This window comes from Carassius gibelio, chromosome B2 (genome assembly GCF_023724105.1).
Source record: "Carassius gibelio isolate Cgi1373 ecotype wild population from Czech Republic chromosome B2, carGib1.2-hapl.c, whole genome shotgun sequence".
Lineage (NCBI taxonomy): Eukaryota > Metazoa > Chordata > Actinopteri > Cypriniformes > Cyprinidae > Carassius > Carassius gibelio.
In genome coordinates this window covers 18,394,802-18,413,603 of record NC_068397.1, presented here as the reverse complement: position 1 = coordinate 18,413,603, position 18,802 = coordinate 18,394,802, and the positions used below count along the sequence as shown (strand labels likewise).

Below are 18,802 nucleotides of genomic sequence, written 5' to 3'. Positions count from 1 at the left end.
TTATAGTTAATGATGACAGATTCACAAACTGAGTTTGTAGTAAACAGAACATGGACACGAGTAGAGCAGCTGATGATACTGAACTGCAGCATGTGCCGGTGTCCTGACATTTTATCCTACCCTGTCAGATTTTCCTACCCGGGTTTTAAGCGATTCTCGTTCTCGAGTCAAGAACCGGTTGTATCAGTTTTCAGATCATCAGTACACTGAACCAAAAACCGTTTCTTTCGGACGCGTCCGATTCGAGAACCGAGGAGCTGATGAAACTGCGCATTCGTGATTCAGCATGAAGCCGACTGACTCACAGCGCGTCTGAACCGAACTGATTCTTTTGGTGATTGATTCTGAAGTGATTTGGTGCTAATGTAATGAGTGCGGGTAAACCGAGGGCTTTAATGAAGGGCAATCTGACGAAACGTAAGTTCATTTAATAACAAATACATCGCAATGGATTATGTATCCAGTGAACTGTTTTTTTTTTCAACCGGTTTATTGAATCAAACCGTCCAAAAGAACCGGTTCGCGGAAAAGAATCGAACTTCCCATCACTAATCCACATTGATATCCAGGTGCGTGTGTTTCGTCTGCAAGCATGAGACTTCTGCCTGCCAGTGTGGTGCAGTAAAATGACAGAAGGGGAGACGTTCATTAATTTATCATTTCAATTTTATGCTGGTTTTATTGTTACACATGACGTGGACTCGACTGTACTCGGAATATTTTCCGAGTCCAAAATGTTCAAGTCCGTGTCAAGTCCGAGTACAAATTCACCCGAGTGCGTGACAAGTCCGAGTTCTTTCAAAATTGGACTCGAGTCCGGACTCGAGTCCGAGTCCAAGTTCGAGTACCCCAACTCTAGAGATTTGTTTACTTCTCCCAAGGTAGATGGATCTTTCAGTGACTGTGGAGGTGGCTGGTTTATTGATTGATATGTTTAAACAGGTGGATGGGCCTGAGGACCAGGAACTGGAGGACCAGTCCAAGTTTCAGTCAGTGGGGATTCAGGTTGAAGAAGAGCACGGGTGAGTCTGTGTGTGCTTGTGTGCTTTAAAACAACTGTTTCAGGAACAAATAGCACCCCAGAGTCACATTCACTTAACTCTAGTAATACTATAAAATATGTTTACTATTTATAAATAGCTTTTTATTTATGTATATAATATAAACACACACACACACACACACACACACACACACACACACACACATATATATATATATATATATATATATATATATATATATATATATATATATATATATATAGATATCTATATATATATATATAGATATATATAGATATCTATATATATATATATATATATAGATATAGATATCTATATATATATATATATATATATATATATATATATATACAGTATATATATATATATATATATATATATATATATATATATATATATATATATATGGAGCTTCTTCCTGTTATAGCGTCCTGTGTTTCACACTGCGTATGCGCAGAACGCCTACATGCAATGCAGCGAAAATTACAGCTGTTTGGGAAAGCATATGCATTTTTACTTGGTTTTACTGGAACTTGAAGCCTTCAGAACGTGAAAATATCGATCCTAAAGTATTGTGGCAGAGCAAATGAACACCTCCCAAAAACAAGAGTGCCCAGAGTGCAGAGGGCGAATGTTTGTGTTTCTGAGTTCATTCTTTCGAGTTTCTCTGTGCATAATTTCATAGATATGTGGCTATATTTAACCACTGGTTCACCTAAAACTCTTACACTATCTGTAGTTAAATGGCATGGTTTGATATAGTGCTCAGGTAAATTTGATTAAGTAAATGTTAAACTTTTGAAATTCAGAAAAAAAGAACCACATATTGATGAATCAATACATGAAAATTATGTATCTGTGTCCTGTTATTTATCTTTTGGTATGCATTTCAGAAAAAAAAAAATGGTTAGGATTCTGGTGTAATTGCAAATAGTGATTAATCCTGATTAATCCACTGAAAATTCTGATTAATTTGATTAAACATTTTAATCATTTGACAGCCCTAATATATACACACACACACACACACACACACACATATATACATGTAATGTAATTTATTCCTGTGTTGGCAAAACTGAGTTTCCTTTACCCGTTACGCCAGTCTTGAGTGTCATGTGATCCTTCAGAAATCAAGCAACATTTCTTACCACTCATCAGTGTTAAAACAGCTGTGCTGCTTAATATTTTTGTGGAAACCTTGATTTATTGATGATCAGAACATTGTTTATTTGAAATATAAATCTTTTGTAACATTATTTTACTTTACTCTTTACTCTTTGTTTAATATGTTTCCTTGATAAATAAATGTGCTAAAATAATTTCTCTCTCAAAAACAAAAATCGTATCTAACACAGTAAATCTGTGCTGTTAGAAATTATTCATATTAGTGGTGAATATAGATTTTTTTTTTAACAAACAAAAATAAAATATATTCTCATTTGGTGACTCCATTCTTTTGGCTACTTGGCTACACCATTGCAGTTGTGCATAATTTATAGTTCCACTTTTGCAGTTGCATCCGTTATTGCTCCATTTCCTCTCAAAGTCTGATCTGTGTGTTTTATCAAAGTGCTTTAGTCTACAGATGAATGCAGTGGTTCAGAGTTCATATTGTTGCTTTCTGAAAAGGAATTGTTTATCTTCTTCAGTTGTTATATTGCACACTCCATATGGTGAGAGAGTGCATTAAAATCAAGGATTCAGAAGCTCTGTATTATGGAGACACTTTCACTTTATTAAATTTATTGAGCCGGGACAGAATTATCCCAGAACGCTAAAGCTGGCACACTATGGCTCTTCTCAAAATTGCCTAGCTAGACAGTATTTTTAGGCACCATAGATGTGCTCCTGATGTCACAATTGTAGACAACAGATTATGCAGCCTAATTTTTAGCTAAATTAGAAGTACCACTACATAAGGCAATCCCTTAATTCATTGACAAGCTTTGCAAAGGAGACTTTAAATGTTTATAATTTCATTACTGAACAGTGTTGACAGAAAGTAAGATGCATTATTTTATGCAAATTTCATGTTTGCTACATCATTTTTATTAAATTATCACTAGCTGTGCGCTTTGAATGAGTCTCTCTTGCAGGTCACTTGAGTGCTGCAATTTTTCTGCCAAAACTATGGCTGTTAATGATGTTTGTGCCAACAAGAGCATCTCAAACAAGTTAATTTTGTGGTATACATGATGTCTATGTAGACAGAACCTGTGACTACTGCTTATGAGTCAGTGGCATATACGAATACTCTGACATGATAATGAAATTTTTTTTTAAATAAAATTTTTAATAAAATTTTCATAGTTTTATTGAATCATTAAATTTAAAAATTATTCCTGTATAATAATGATAATGGTTTAGGTCCTCCAAAATATCTAAATGAATATGAACACAGAAATGTAAACTATTTTCTTCATGAGTGGGGGTTTTATCTGCATTTGTCTTTTCTTTCTTTTTTTTCTTGGGCTCAGTCACCGGCGGTTCAAGCGTTCAAACAGCGTGACGGCAGCAGTACAGGCTGATCTGGACACTCCGGACTACACACCAGCGGACTCTCCTGTCACAGATTTCCCCTCCTCGGGCTGCTTGTCCCGGCAGTACTCACGTGATGCCGCCACCTCCACCGTCAGCATCCAGGGCTCAGGGAATCACTACCACGCCTGCACCTCAGATGAGTATGAGGACGTTGGCTTTGATCCCTCCATCCTGCCTCCACCTGACCCTTGGATCGATAGCGTAACGGAAGATCCCTTAGAAGCCGTGGGCCACTCAGTGTGTCAGCGTGACGGCCGCTGGTTCCTGAAGCTGCTGCAGGCGGAGACTGAACGTATGGAGGGCTGGTGCAGGCAGATGGAGAACGATGAGAAGGAGAACAAGCTGCCTGATGAAAGTTAGTGTTTGGTTTACCCATAATGAAGTCTTCTAGTAGGCCAACCATCATTAAAGAATGTAAAAAGGTTGTATTAACTTACAGCAAATTAATATGGATGATTAAGGATGCAGACATTTTTATGTAACATCTATTTATTGAAATAATCACATCTGCATTGAAGTAATCTGCCCCCTGCTGGACATCATGGTCCTTGCAGTGTTTTCTTGACATCAATAGGCTTTGCTAATTTTAATAATCATAATTAAGCTTAATTTTATTTGATTTTATTTTTTTCAAGTCTCAGAAAAAGGCAGAATTCTACTTTTCTATTGATCTAGGGCTGTTATGCGTGTTTCTGATGCTCGCCTGTATGTTTTTGTGTGTGATGTTCAGTCCTGGGGAAGATCCGCAGTGCAGTGGGAAGCGCACAGCTGCTCATTTCCCAGAAGTTTCAGCAGTTCAGGGAATTGTGTGAGGAAAATCTGGTGAGTACTAGTAGGAATGATACTGTAAACATTTATTTGACCGAATCAACTTATACTGTCAACTGAAGCAGCATTAAACTGACTTGAGGTGATTAAGACACTATTTACAGCTGTTTATAGCTGATCTGAACTTGTTTTGAAATTGATTAACTTTGCACTGTTATTGAACTCAACTGAAGCAAACTGAGCTAAGTAATGACGCTATTGTGTTTTTAGTGCTGCTTTACAGTATGATGAAGTGATTCTGCTATGTTCCTGTTTATTTATGTGAATCTGTTTCGGAACAGTCTTTATTGTTAAAAATAAAGTGCTATATAAATATAGGTGACTTGACTGTGATTCAAAATCTTGGGGTCAGTAAGAGTTTTCTCTTTAAATAAATTAATCCTTTAATCAGCGAGGTTGCATTAAATTGATCAAAAGTGACAGTCAAGACATTTATAATGATACAATAGATTTCTGTTTTATCAAATTCAAATTCACTACTACACATTCAGCTTTGTAAACACAGAAATAAATTACACTTTAAAATATATATATTAACAAAAATAGGAAAATGTATTTTAAATTGCAATGTTTCACAGTATAACTTAATTACTGCATTTTTATTAAAATACATGCCAACCCCAAGCTTTTGAACAGTAGTGTATCTTCTTTGGTTTAAAGAATGCCTCTTTGCAAGCAAAATACCAGGATGGACACACCAGCTCCAGAGAAAACTGATCCATCAAGGCTATCAGATGTTTAAACACCACAGTTAATTCTTATAATTTCACTTTTGTTCCTTCTCTTGGCTTAACAGAACCCAAACGCTCACCCACGGCCAGTGGCTCAAGATCTGGCAGGGTTCTGGGACATGCTTCAACTTTCCATTGAGAATATCAGCTTAAAGTTCGATGAGCTTCACCAGCTCAAAGCCAACAACTGGAGACCCCTCGACCCCCCCGAGAGAAAGGTACAACAAACTTGCAGAATCAGTACAGAGTCATTAATAGAAGAAGAAAAGGAATGTAGACGTGCTAGCTGCCTGACCGCAGGCAATGTTGCATTTTTTTTTTTTTTTTTTTTTCATTCATGTGCATGGTCTGTTGCTTCTGTAGTGTGATATAATGCATTCAAGTGGGGGCACTGGCAATTACAAACCTCCAAAATCCACAATATTATTCAAAATATTTACCTCCGGAAGGGTTGCTGTTGTCTCCCTGCTGCTCATGTCAGTCTTTTGGTCGAATGTGACTGTGAATGTTTCACTCACTCTTAATTTCCAGACATCCTCTTCATGTTTGCTTTGTTTGTTTGTTTGTTTGTTTGACAGTGAGCTGTTTTCAGAAGTCATTCCATCCGGCACGTACCATGGGGGCAGCGGCCCCCAACCTCTCACCCCGCCGGGCCACTCTCTTACCGCACGCAGTCGGCCGCGGAAGCGTTAGCGCCGCTCCGTAACGCTAGCCGCGGCTGGCCTTAGCGCTGTCTGTGTGCAGGTGTGCCATATTGCTGTCTCGGCTCGTCTTTCTCCGCCCGCCGCGGCGGCTAACTGACTGTTTGTCATCCCTGTTCAGGAGAGAAGGCTGCCTCCCCCAGTGCCAAAGAAACCCCCGAAAGGCCACCCCCCCCTGGCCAGAGATCGCTCGCTGGAAAGCACCGAGAAGCAGCGTCAGGAGGCGCGCAAGCGTTTGATGGCGGCCAAACGAGCTGCTTCCGTACGACAGAACTCGGCCACAGAGAGTGCAGACAGCATCGAGATATATATTCCTGAGGCCCAGACCAGATTATGAAACTGCCAAACGCCAAAACGCACTCACACAAGAACGCCCAAGTGCAGAAACCCGCCGCGAGCACAACACATCACACAGGTCTATATTTGCCTAATACTAAGATCAGTGTATATTAGGAGCGACATACACCAGCACCGTGATAGCACAGTAGTAGTAATTTGACCTTTTATTAATAAAACAAATGACTTCCAAGACCATAGATCATATTTCTATGACCCTTATGACTTCAGGACAAATGACTTTTAATTTTACACAAATGAAAACGAGGTTGTTGTTTTTTTGGCAAAACTATTTCAGGGTACGTCCTGTGGTGAAAATGATTGAGGGACCTTCGCTTTGTACTTCTTCAGTATGAATATTCAGAATTATTATTATTTATTTTTTTTGAGAAGCAGCACTGCATAAAATATGAAGAACTGGTTTTTCATATTGAAGTATGTTAGAAGAAGCTGCTTTTGTTTGATCAAAAATACAATTAAAACAGTAATCAATTGAAATATAATTACTGTTTAAAATAACTGGTTTCTAATTTAATATATTTTAAAATGCATTTATTTCTGTGATGGCAGCACTGGGAATTTTCATCAGTCATATTACTCAGTGTCACATGATCCTTCAGAAATCATTCTAATATGCAGATTTTCTGTCCAAGAAAAATTCTTATTATTATCAATGTTGAAAACTGTTTTTTGAAGATTTCTTAGACAAATCGAAACTTTGGATCAATTTAAGGCATCCTTGCTGAATAAAAATATTAATTTCCTTCAGAAAAAAATTGTTAACACTTAAAATCTGGTGAAAAAATGAAAGAATATGCCAGTGCTTTTACACAAAGTCTACTAGTATTAAAGATACTTTGTCTTATGCAGTCTTGCTTCTCAATTTATCTTGTTTCAAAGATTTCTATATAGCTTTACTAAAAAAATATGACAAAACTGCTCATCTCATAGAAAATATGACTCTGCTGGATATACATCAGAACTGTCCCTCACAGACTCGCTTTTATTTGTGTGAAATTAAATATTTCTGCCCTGAACAAAATCTATTACTAGTTCATTCACACGCACACTATTTGGAGCTCAGCCACTTTATATATACTCTTTTTCATTTTTATGCATGTGTGGTTACATACAGTTTGTTTGTAAACACATAATAGACATGGTTACACATGCACACGTGCATTACAACCTCTCTCATTCACCGTGTAGATAAATATGAGCATATACACACGTATATACTTTAGCATTTAACAGTTCTACACAGACTTATCACAAATAATAAACATAAGCGTGGAGCAGGCTGGGTGTTTGTAATATAATCTGTCTGTACCTTTTTCCTTAAGAGTTGAAGGAATGTTATACCAGGTTTAATGTTTTACTTCTCCAGTCGTTCCATTTGTCTTTCTCTTTCACACACTGTCTTAATCTGATGATCTAAAGAGATGTGATCATAGTGAATTATGTTCCTAGCCATGTGAAGTAGGTAAACCCTCTCTCTCAGTCCCTCTAGGAAATACTATATCCTGTTGTCTTTTAGCATTTCTGTTTTCTCAGAAGCGCAGAAGAACTGCTAGCACTTCTATCCCTGCCATTTTTTTTCATACAATTGGAAAATGATGACCACATAACAGGGTATTTTAAGCTAAAAGCAATACTCATAAAAAAAAAAATCTAATATTACTACATTATTCTGATGTAGAGATTCTGTAAAACTGATTCATTGCTAAAGAAAAGATGCCTTCACTATTCTGTAGCCATTTCTGTTTTTTTGCCATTCTGATGCTTGCTATTGTGAACGTTTGTCAATGGCCACTCTTGAACAGTTCTTCTTATTTGAATTCCTCTTTAGTCATACGTGGGACATTTAGGCACATTATTATATTCTTTCGTGTATTAAATACAAATAAACTTTCTAACATAGATTTGGGGCCTTCTATGGATTTTTATGTAGACAAGTAGAGGTTCTTCAATGAGACGACTGCAAAAAAAAGGGACACTAGAAGGGGAGTTTTAATAAAAATGCAAGCTTTTCATCATTGTTCACAAGATTATGTCTTTCCAGTAGCAATTTGAGTGACTTAATTTGAGGTGTTTTAATACTGTGTTGGGGCACAGGGGGGAGTTTTTTTGTAAGCTTTGTGCTCAAAAGGGTTGAGACTCTGAGAGGACCGTGTGACTCTGCCTGATCGGTCGTGTCAGGTGAGCTAAACTGGCGTTAAACTCTCAGGAAAAGACAGATGTGAAGTGAGTGCAGCAAATTCAGGGTCTCCCACTGGTGATGTTTTACGCCTGTTTTTGTGAGTTTGTTCAGTGCACACAGGTGTGAGTCAGTTTGTGTTTAAAAGAATGTATGTATCTTTATGGTAAATTGGTATGTGAACCTGTGTGCAGTGTGTGTGTGTGTGTGTGTGTGTGTGCGCGCGCGAGTCTATAAAAGTGCTTCCTGATTTTATTGGTTAACACAATCTTTCAGTTCTTTCTGTTGGTTGAAGTCAAGTAGCCTCATGAACTTGTGTACAGTATCAAAGCCCCTTGGTCTTATTTTAGTCTATATTGTTTGTACAACAAAAAGATAATGAGGATGTTCCTGTAAGCATGCAGATACAATATGAGTCATATATATATATATATATATATATATGTATATATATATATATATATATATATATATATATATATATATATATATATATATATATGATTTATACTATTATTTATTTATGTACTTATTTATTTGTCTTATCTATTTAGGGTTTATTTTATACAGTTTTGATTCTGTTTAGTGATCTGTCATGCCACCCTCATATTGTGAATATGTTGTACTGTATGTATAAACATTATATGTGCATACATACGATGAACAAAGAATAAATTCTTGAAACTTTATTTGTCTTGACATGTATTGCAAAATACACTAACGATATACATAATAAACGGTTCTTTCTTTTGCAATATTGTCATGATGGCAAGATGTTTATTAGATATTCTTACGAATTTAAAACCTTAGTGATGTAAGAAACACTGGGTTTGTAATGAAAAGGCTCACTGGCATAATTTTGCTGCCTTGCAAAATAGTACTGTTCAGGTGGCTTTTACTGGAACATTGGATATTGCTCAGTCGAATGCAAGCTCCTTTTTTTAATATAACATTTTAGAGGGACTACATTGGAGTCAATTCAGTTCAAATGGGACGCTTAGTTTTGCCATTGAGAAGACTGGGAAATATGTTCCATTTCTCTCGAATTCACACTTGTGGTGTTGTTTAGCGGGAAATACCCAGTTAGAACAAAAGGAGGCGCTGTAACGAAAGAAAATACTAGGCCAACGGACTTCAGAAGCAGGCCGACAAAGACGCAGGGAGTACATAGCTACAACATAAACAATGGCATAATATTCATGAGATGGGGGATTTTTAGAGAACTAGTGGGATTGGTTACCGGTAAGTCAGACTAGGTAAGCAACTTTATTGATGGATAGATTGCGTTGAAGAAGAAGGGTGCTTGCAAAGCTAATATTCCTCATTATTCCTCAAATCGTCTGAGGAAACCTGTGTTGTGTTGTGTTGTGAATTCTGCAGGCCTATGTGATCAGCCCAAATACAATTCGCAATGTAATGTCAAGTTGTGGCGTTATTACACTTAGTTCTTGAGATGTAATATGACAGTGCTATCTTCCAACACTAGGCGTCACTGAGGATCCAGCAACAAAGCACTTGTTGCTCTTATGCACCTTGCAACGCCCCCACATACAGTAAAGCGCATCTACAGGTGCATGTAAAAAAAATGTATATCATGGAAAAGGTCTTTATTTTTTGTAACTTGTATTCTAGATTCTATATTTTTTTCTAAATATGATGGTTACTACTTACAGCTTAGGAAATTTTAAAATGCAGTAGCTATCTAAAAAATTTGAATATTCAATTTTGAGCTTGATTAGTTTGATTAATTTTGAGTATAAATACTGGCTACCTCTTGGGCTAGTTTAGAACATGCAACCACAATTATAGGAAAAACATAATACTGACTTGACAGCTGTCCATAAGACAATCATCAACACCCTCCACAAGGAGGGTAAGCCACAGAAGGTCATTGCTGAAAGGGCTGGCTGTTCACAGAGTGCTGTATCAAAATATATTCATAGAAGGTTGACTGGAAGGAAAAAGGGTGGTAGGAAAAGGTGCACAATAAACATGTATGACCACAGCCTTAGGAAGATTTTCAGGAAAAGCTGATTAAAGAACTTGGGAGAGCTTCACAGGGAGTAGACTGAAGCCAGAGTCAGCGCATCAAGAGTCAATACACTCAGACGTCTTCAGGAAAGGGCTACAGCTGTCACATTCCTAGAGCCAAGCCACTCCTGAACCAGAAAAAAAGTCAGAAGCATTTTACCTGGGGTAGGAGAAAATAAACTGGACTGTTGCTCAGTGGTCCACAGCTCGTGCACAGTCCTCTTTTCAGATTAAAGTAAATTTAACATTTCATTTGGAAATCAAGGTCTGGAGTCTGGAGGAAGACTAGAGAGGCACAAAATCCAAGCTGCTTGAAGTCCAGTGTGAAGTTTCTGAAGTCAGTGATGACTTGGGGTGCTGTGGCGTCTGCTGGTGCTGGTCAAATATTGAGTTGCCCCAAGTATTGAGTACATAATTAAACCTGATTTGGACATCTTGAACATTTCTGTTTTGTATTTTTTCTATTTTAGTTATTTTTTATTATTATAATATATTTTTTGATTTATTGATCTTTGAGTAAATATTCTACTTTTTTGCGATACTTAATTTTACATTTTCCTAAGATGTCAGAATCATCAGAATTAAAACAAAAAACTTTTTAAAGCTTTTCTTAATTTAATAACAAAAAAAAATCACTTTTCCATGAAATTCTAATTTTTTAAGATGCATATGTATACTGACTATGCTAATGTGATGTGTAAATTAACTTTTATTTGATCGTTAAACATAGGACCCTTTTGAAAATGATAGCATGAATCATCTTGGAATTGTTGACCGTTTCCCAAAAGTATCATTGGGTAACCAGTGTATACCTGAATGAATAGGGTTCTTCAGTCAACTGCAAGAAACCCGCAAACTGAAAAATTAAAAGATCAAATATTTCTGACAACACCGCATGGGGTGTGTCCTCGTCATTGCCAGGAATCGCACGAATGCGGCCTTAGTGCAAAAATTAAAAAAAGTTGCTTGACACAAAGGTAACATTTCAGTAGGCTACTTGTAGAACTGACTGAACCTTGAATATAACATGCTTTCATGTTAAGTGTAAACCACGTACTTGATGGCTTAATCTTGGCCTTGTGTTATCGTTTTTGCAAATAATAAATATAGCTTTTTTTATGAATTAAACTACATATGAATATTAATATTTGTCTTTTCCTCTTTTAGTTCATTATTATGTTCATAACCATATAGGTTATTTCGTAAAAAGAGCTTGGACTAATTAATTAATTTGAACGCACTTTATCACTGTTGTAGCCTATATTTGAGGATTAAAAATAAACAAACAAAAAAAATCAGTTTTCAGTCAGTGATTCTCAAATGGAGGGTCACGATCAAAACTATTACTAATGCTGGTAATAATTTGCCACTAACAATAAAACAATGCATAATTTGGAAATTGGAAATTTAGCGGTAAGTCTTTCCCATAAAAGGACGTGCGCGCTGAAACTTTGTTGTATTTTTGGCGTATTAAACACCTGTCGCATATGACTAATATTAAACAGGCTACAGCATTTGGCCCTTTTGGTTTACTAACTTGAAATGTTCTGTTGTGCATATTGTAATGCCTGTTCGTTTTAAATAGTAATACAGATATCTAATATTCAAGGCATTTTGTTTACTTTTCTACAATTAAACAGTTTGGGTGTTTTATTTGGTCGCACAGAATAAATCTATCAACTAGGTAATTCGTCATGGGCCAAATTTTACAGGGAATATTTGTAGGCTACCTAGTAATAATAATTGTACTATATTTCCCCCTCATTAAATTAGGTCTGTTTCAAAACAGTGTTCATATTTTGGCAAGATTTTAGCACTCTTTTGTGTGTGGTTGACGAACTAGAAATGTTGCGAAATTTGGACTTTCAGCAACTTTGTACCTGATAGCTCCCATTCATTCTGCTTAAAAATAAGTACTTTACTTAATGGTTTGTGAAAGTTTTTTTTTTTTTTTTTTTTTTTTTTTTTTTTTACTTTTAAGGACTTTGTTTAACGAAATAGGCCTAGCCTACATTTTAGGAAGATAATATTATTTTATATATATATATATATATATATATATATATATATATATATATATATATATATATATATATATATATATATGTATATATGTATGTATGTATGTATGTATTTATGTATGTAGGTATAATTCAAGTTTGAATTTTAAACTTGTTTGTGGTTGAGATGTAAGACTTCCTTGTAGTCCACCATTTTGCAGGACGAATAACGAAGAGATAGCATATAGGAATAAAACTAATGCAGTGAAACAGGGCGACCCTCCACCCCCGCCCCTCCCTGCGCTCCTCTTTTCCTGAGGTTTATTTGCTGGACGCTATAAGACAAACACCTCACTAATCTGAAACAGCCTGCGGGCAGCCATATTTTCAGATTAACACAGATAGACAAATCAATTAGTCTAGGATGTAGTGAATCAATAATCCTCTTAATCTCCGCGAGGATAAACGTAATAATAACTATGTAACACTTTTATAGGTGCTGTTTACGCTTTTGAGGGGATTATGATTAGCCTTCGCTTCCATTTACATTCCCCAGTTCCAGATCTGTGAAATTGATGCTTTTAATAGGATAAAATATAAGTCTTGCTTCAATGGGTTTAATATAAGTTTTTATTCGATCAAATATCTTTGATACAGTTGATATATGATGAGGTGCTCATTCTGGGCTTACCCTGATAGGCTAATGAAGAATAAACCATTGCCTTTCTTAACACATTAAGAGACAATGCGTCCCCGTGTGATGTGCCACTTAAGAAAGAACGCTTTATTTGTTCATCCCTGTGAAAGCAGGAATCGCTCCACACCCCACGACTGCCGTTCTAATTTGTCTGGCAAGCTGGAGAACGAGCGCTCGGTGCGCTGTTGCTGCTCCTGTTGCTCTGGCGCATGTGGCTGGATTCCCAGGGATCCCCAGTGTTCTGCAGCTTGCGCTCCTAACATCTATGACCCTTCAAAGAGGCCGTGAAAACGCAAAGCTCCTGTAGTCAATAGTTGTCTACCAGTCAACCTTTTTGAATACCAGGTCAATAAATGTAAAGTGTGGAAACAATGAAAGCCACTTGACAGGCGCGTCAACAAAGTGCGGTGCCTTTTATCGTTTTACATTACCCAACACGCGAGGACCAATGCCACTCACATCGCGCGGCTTTTGTTTCAACAATTGTTGGCTATTTGTTGCTGAAAAAAATATATATAGTGTCTTTCAGAGAAACCAAGTCAAAATCACGTCGCCAAAACATTGGCGGTTCAAGAGGTTTGGTGCACCTACTATCAAGCCCATTAAAGTAGCCCAGTTATTGTCATTGATTGATTCATTTAATTTGCCTTTATATCTAATCCTTTCTCTAATCCTGTTTGACATAAGAGATTACACGGATTAGCCATTTCCACTGTATTTAGAATGAAATAAACTTTCCTCTCGTTAATCCAACCTGTTTCTAAAGCATCTGAAACAAATTAATAAAAATGACAATCTTTAAATTATGTTCATTTTTTATATTGTCAATAATTTTATTAATATTGTTAGTTTCCAAGCTTTTCGCGTGTCTTTTCATGCTGCTTGTCGCCTTTACTCGTCTTTTGAACTGTAATGCACCATGACCTGAAATAAGACGTCTCATTTATAATGCTCATCGTTGTAATATCTGTTCAAAAATCCATGTGTTGCTATTCCCATGCCAGCCCAAGGTCTGCAGCCGCGGCCGCTGAGAGATGTGACATTGCTTAATTGATAGCGCAAAGGTGACGGTCACGGTCCTGTCTGTGCTTAATGGCCCAATGACTCGCTTTGCTGAACAACCGGTGGGCGTTCAGGTGCCACTTGTGTCGCTCCACAGTGGACTACAGGTGCACCATTCCAATTCATGGGCAGTTTATATGCGTGTTATGCACTTGAACGTGAACTTTGTGCTCTTGGGTAAATAGTCCTTAAGTGACATTTCTTATTTATGTTATGATAAAAACCAAAATCATCATATTGCATTGAAATACACGCAATATTGACGTAGAAATGCATTCTGGTGTGTTTGCACCTCGTCAATTTAAAAACTTTCAAGCAATAAATTAATTAAATTAACAGTCCTTGCAACAACAAAAAAATACATTTATCAACACCTTTTTTTAATATTCTAAATACGCGTTTTAGCATACAAGCTGAACGGCTGCTCTGTTCATTCAGTGCCGGCAGTGGGTCTCTTTGAGTGCAAAGCGCGCAAGTGGTGTGATTCCCACGGATTGTCCCTCGCGTTGCAGCTTGCAGCGGGGTGCAACAACCATACACTCACCAGACCCTTTTTTCCCTTTTACTAACAAAGTGACCCCCTCCATCTTTATTTGAATAGCAGAGAATAAGGGTTGTTTATGGGTTCCAACCAGTTAGCATCTCAGGTACCGGCATAATTTGTTGTGAGGTGTCTTACAAACCTCCTCATTGGCGACCACTGTGAGGCACACTGCTCTTAATGCCAGTACCAGCCCCCTACATAATAAAATCATACCCGCTGCTTGTCGTTTCTCCGCTGGTATATTTATTCTTGTTTGTTATTCAAGCACTTGTATAATGAAGACTCGTGTTAAAAGAAAACATTAAAACACCACTTTATAGGACAAAACTCCCTCTCTTTCAAAAATCTATGGGAATTCGTCGGTCAAACGCGTGGCGATCCTAACTGCAACTCTACAATAATTATTTTAAATGCAATTCAGTTGGTATTCATAATAAATCTTTTTTTAAACGTTTTCATTAAAAATATGGAAAATTTACTTAAACTTTTTTTTTCCTTTTTTATGTTGGTTATTTTATATTTATAGCTATATATTTATTGCTGATTTATAGCTAATGCATTGTTCTCTCACTTTTTTACATTTATGAATAATAAAGCTGTTAGGAGCATGAAAAAAGTAGATTATATATTTTACATAATATTAATAAGCACAATATTATCAGCTGTCAATGTGGTGATACCCATTCAAAAGGTACTTTTCAAAAGATGTACACTTTAGTTGCTAATATTACATTTTAAAGTACTTTTATGTACCGTTACATTTGTATTATTTACCATATGGATAAATAAGGTACATATTATGCTTTTTTCTGAAAAGTCGCTCATTGGCTAGTAAAACCCTATAGGCTACATAAATTACACTGACATCTTTCACTGAATCAATATATTTTAATAATTTTAAAATGGAAACCAAACTTTTTTTTTTTTTTTTTTTTACAAAACTAAGAGACAGTGTCGTTCTACAGATGTCTTTCCAATAGCGTTTCTCTTAATGTTAGATAAAATTCAGTGCGAGTCATTTTTATGTTTGTTTTGCCATTCAGTTTTTTTCTGCCTGTTCAAGAACACGTATTGTTATAGAATTGGTCGTTTAGGGTGACTATGGGTTGTTAAAGCTGCAAACGCCCCCGCTTTAGCGCTGAAGCGCTTGCCTTATTCTTTTGATTGTTTCTTGGACAGGCGAGTGTCCACTGCTTCGATACAAACGTGCGGCTGGCATCCTACAGCCCGTGATTGATGAGAGACCTATTCTTTACCCTTTCTGCCTCTTAAATGACAGCTCCTTTCACTGACATCACTCATACACAAATGTTTGTGCTGTATTGTATGCACCTCGTTGACAACCAATGGGGCTTTAACATAGCTGCACGTCTTGATAATTAAGAGGCCGATGGAAAGGGCTTGGCGCACGCGAATGGTGAGAGCTTGAATGGTTACCTGCTTTAAGAGGAGCCTCAAGGTGACAGGGTCAACAGTATGCCTACCTACCTCTCTGACCCCTTAATTGTATGTGATAACTGAGTGCATTTTATCCAGTCACCGTTAATGGTGGAAGGACAAAACTAACATAAGCGTCAATAATTAAGAGAGCGCAGGATGTCCATTAACTGTTGTTTCGTGTCTGTCTGTTCGTTTAACAGCAGAGCAACTGATAAATATACAATTCACACAATAACTGTAAAGTTTGGGGAAAATCATAGATTTCATTTTTTTTTTTTTTTTTTTTTTTTTTTTTAAAAAGCTGTCACTGGGGTGGTACCTTTTCCAGTGGTTTATATACTGATGGTTAAATAATTACAATATTTACCCTAAACGGGTGCATATAAAGTTAGGCTACATCTTAAAAATAAAGGTTATTAATTGCATGCAGGGTTTCATGGAGAACCTTTAACATCAATGTAACCTTTTCATTGCACAAAATGTAAAAAAAAAAAAAAAAAAAAAAGGTTAATTGAAAGGTTCTTTGGGGAACCAAAAATTGTTCTTCTGTGGCATATAACCTCCTTTTGTAACTTTATTTTTCACACATGGTACATTTACTTCCTTTTGAAAGTGTACAAGACCAGTGACTGCTTTTTGCATTTTTTTTTTTCCTGGGGGTCCATGATGGCATGCATATTAACTTATTAAGTATATTTTAAGGAAATTAATTAAAAAATATTCAGTTCTTAAAAATGCACATGTGGGTTTCCTTATTTATTTTTATTATAAAATGTAGTGTGCTGTAAAATCACATATAGGTCGATTAAAGTGTATGTAAACGATATAAAATGATATAAAAACAAAAATATATAAGAAAAGTGGTTTTATTTATTCTGGTCATTTATAGGGTTCGACTGGGTCACTGACGGAGACACTATTTCTGATACAGTTGTCAATATAGGCAGTCGCTTTGTCGACAATTTAGGAGCATGTCCTGTCTTGGGCTTAGGGGGCGTGTACTTGGGGGGGGGGGGGGGTGGCCTGTAAACATGCCTTATCCTAAGGTGAGCTGCCTCAGCTGCGGGCGCTGGGGATGCTAAGCGCTGATTGGTTGGCGCTTACGGTCAATGGCACGCGACTATGGATGTAGTTATAAGAGTCCTCGCGTGCCGCCTTTCAAACTTAACCAACTCTTGAGCATCAAGAGGAGAGATCGAATAGTCGGCGATTGTTGTTACTGGGCAACACCAACACAGCACAAAAAATGGACACTGTGTTGGATCCATTCACAGGCTTGGACTCCTTCTCCTCCCCTTATTTCGACGACGATGACTTCTTCACGGACCACTCGTCGAGGGACCACTTGGACACAGACGACTTTTTGGACGAGGACGTTGATTTCCTCACCAATCAAATCCAAGAATATTATAAGGACAGCCGGATATCACAGGACGGAGATTATTGTGACGTTGGCAACTTCTCTTTTTCCTCGTCGTCTTCGACTTTCTCGTACGGATGCGCTGACAGCACCTCGGAACTGTCCCCTCACAGAGACGGACCCTTGCTGAAGAGGCGGAGGCGCATGAGATCCGAAGTGGAGATGCAACAGTTGCGTCAAGCTGCCAACGTCCGGGAGCGACGGAGGATGCAGTCCATTAACGACGCTTTCGAGGGACTGCGATCTCACATCCCTACTCTGCCATACGAGAAGAGACTTTCGAAAGTTGACACTTTACGTCTGGCAATCGGCTACATAAACTTCCTTGCAGAACTCGTGCAGTCCGACATGCCCATCCGTAACCCACACAGTGATTCTTTAAACCAACCTAAAAAGGTCATCATTTGCCACAGAGGAACAAGTATGTATACCATCATTGTATTATTTCATTATTATTATTATTATTATTATTTAACAAATCTCACACGTTTTATTATTATTTTTTCCAGGATCCCCATCTCCAAATGACCCAGACTACGGTTTGCCTCCTCTCGCCGGACACTCTCTGTCATGGACTGATGAGAAGCAGTTAAAGGACCAGAACATCATTAGGACAGCGAAAGTTTGGACCCCAGAGGACCCACGAAAGTTGCACTTAAAATCATCCATCAACAACATTGAGAATGAACCCCCTTTTAACTTTATTTCCTAAGGCAGTGTCATTATTATTCTGTATACACATTGTGTAAAACTGAATTGTATGGATATATCCATGTTTTGTTTATTTGTAATGTATTATTGTTACTATCTGTGTTTCAGCTTTTTAGTCTGAATTGAAGATAAGGCCACTGGCAATCATTTTGTGTCCTATTTAATTGTTTAATTGTGCTGTAATATATATTTTTTTTCTAATTTAATACGGATTGTATGTCAAATAAAACCTATTTTTATACAAACGAAACACGAAAATCGTCTATATTTATACTGATAATGATGACTCAATAAATTTGTCTAATGTCACTCTCATGTGTCCAAATCTTTCAATGCACCCACACAGGCCAATATAAAACAATTTATAGGACCATATGGACATTACTATTGTTTGTTTGTTTCCTAAAAGCTCAACAGTAGTTTCAAATATCAAAATGATCCCAAATTAAATTAATTTTGGCAAACATGCGTCTTATGGTATATATATATATAATTCGAATTGTAAAACAGTATAGCGTCAGTATATGACGATATA

General features: G+C 37.0%; 2 protein-coding genes across 6 annotated transcripts in view; both read left to right on the top strand.

The window, feature by feature from the left end:
* dlgap1a (discs, large (Drosophila) homolog-associated protein 1a) overlaps positions 1-8,772 on the top strand; it is a 126,663-nt gene extending 117,891 nt beyond the window's left edge. For 3 of the 5 annotated variants that reach the window (XM_052547982.1, XM_052547984.1, XM_052547981.1), the window contains exons 8-12: positions 943-1,022; positions 3,506-3,924; positions 4,300-4,391; positions 5,194-5,346; positions 5,951-8,772. In XM_052547982.1, the coding sequence (XP_052403942.1) occupies positions 943-1,022; positions 3,506-3,924; positions 4,300-4,391; positions 5,194-5,346; positions 5,951-6,166 (960 nt within the window). In that variant the 3' untranslated portion in view covers positions 6,167-8,772. Of the gene's footprint in view, positions 1-942; positions 1,023-3,505; positions 3,925-4,299; positions 4,392-5,193; positions 5,347-5,706 lie in introns of all 5 variants that reach the window. The other 2 variants (XR_008152530.1, XM_052547985.1) reach the window with 2 other exon arrangements.
* Positions 8,773-17,294: 8,522 nt separating this feature from the next.
* On the top strand, positions 17,295-18,570 carry ptf1a (pancreas associated transcription factor 1a). Its single transcript, XM_052549012.1, has 2 exons — positions 17,295-17,977; positions 18,066-18,570. The coding sequence occupies exons 1-2, from the start codon at positions 17,383-17,385 to the stop codon at positions 18,266-18,268; spliced, it is 798 nt and encodes a 265-aa protein (XP_052404972.1). The 5' UTR covers positions 17,295-17,382; the 3' UTR covers positions 18,269-18,570.
* Positions 18,571-18,802: the final 232 nt, after the last annotated feature.

Coding starts and splice junctions, on each gene's coding strand:
- ptf1a (XM_052549012.1), top strand. CDS start 17,383: ATGGACACTGTGTTGGATCCATTCACAGGCTTGGACTCCTTCTCCTCC. Junction 17,978..18,065: donor CATTTGCCACAGAGGAACAA/GTATGTATACCA, acceptor TATTTTTTCCAG/GATCCCCATCTCCAAATGAC.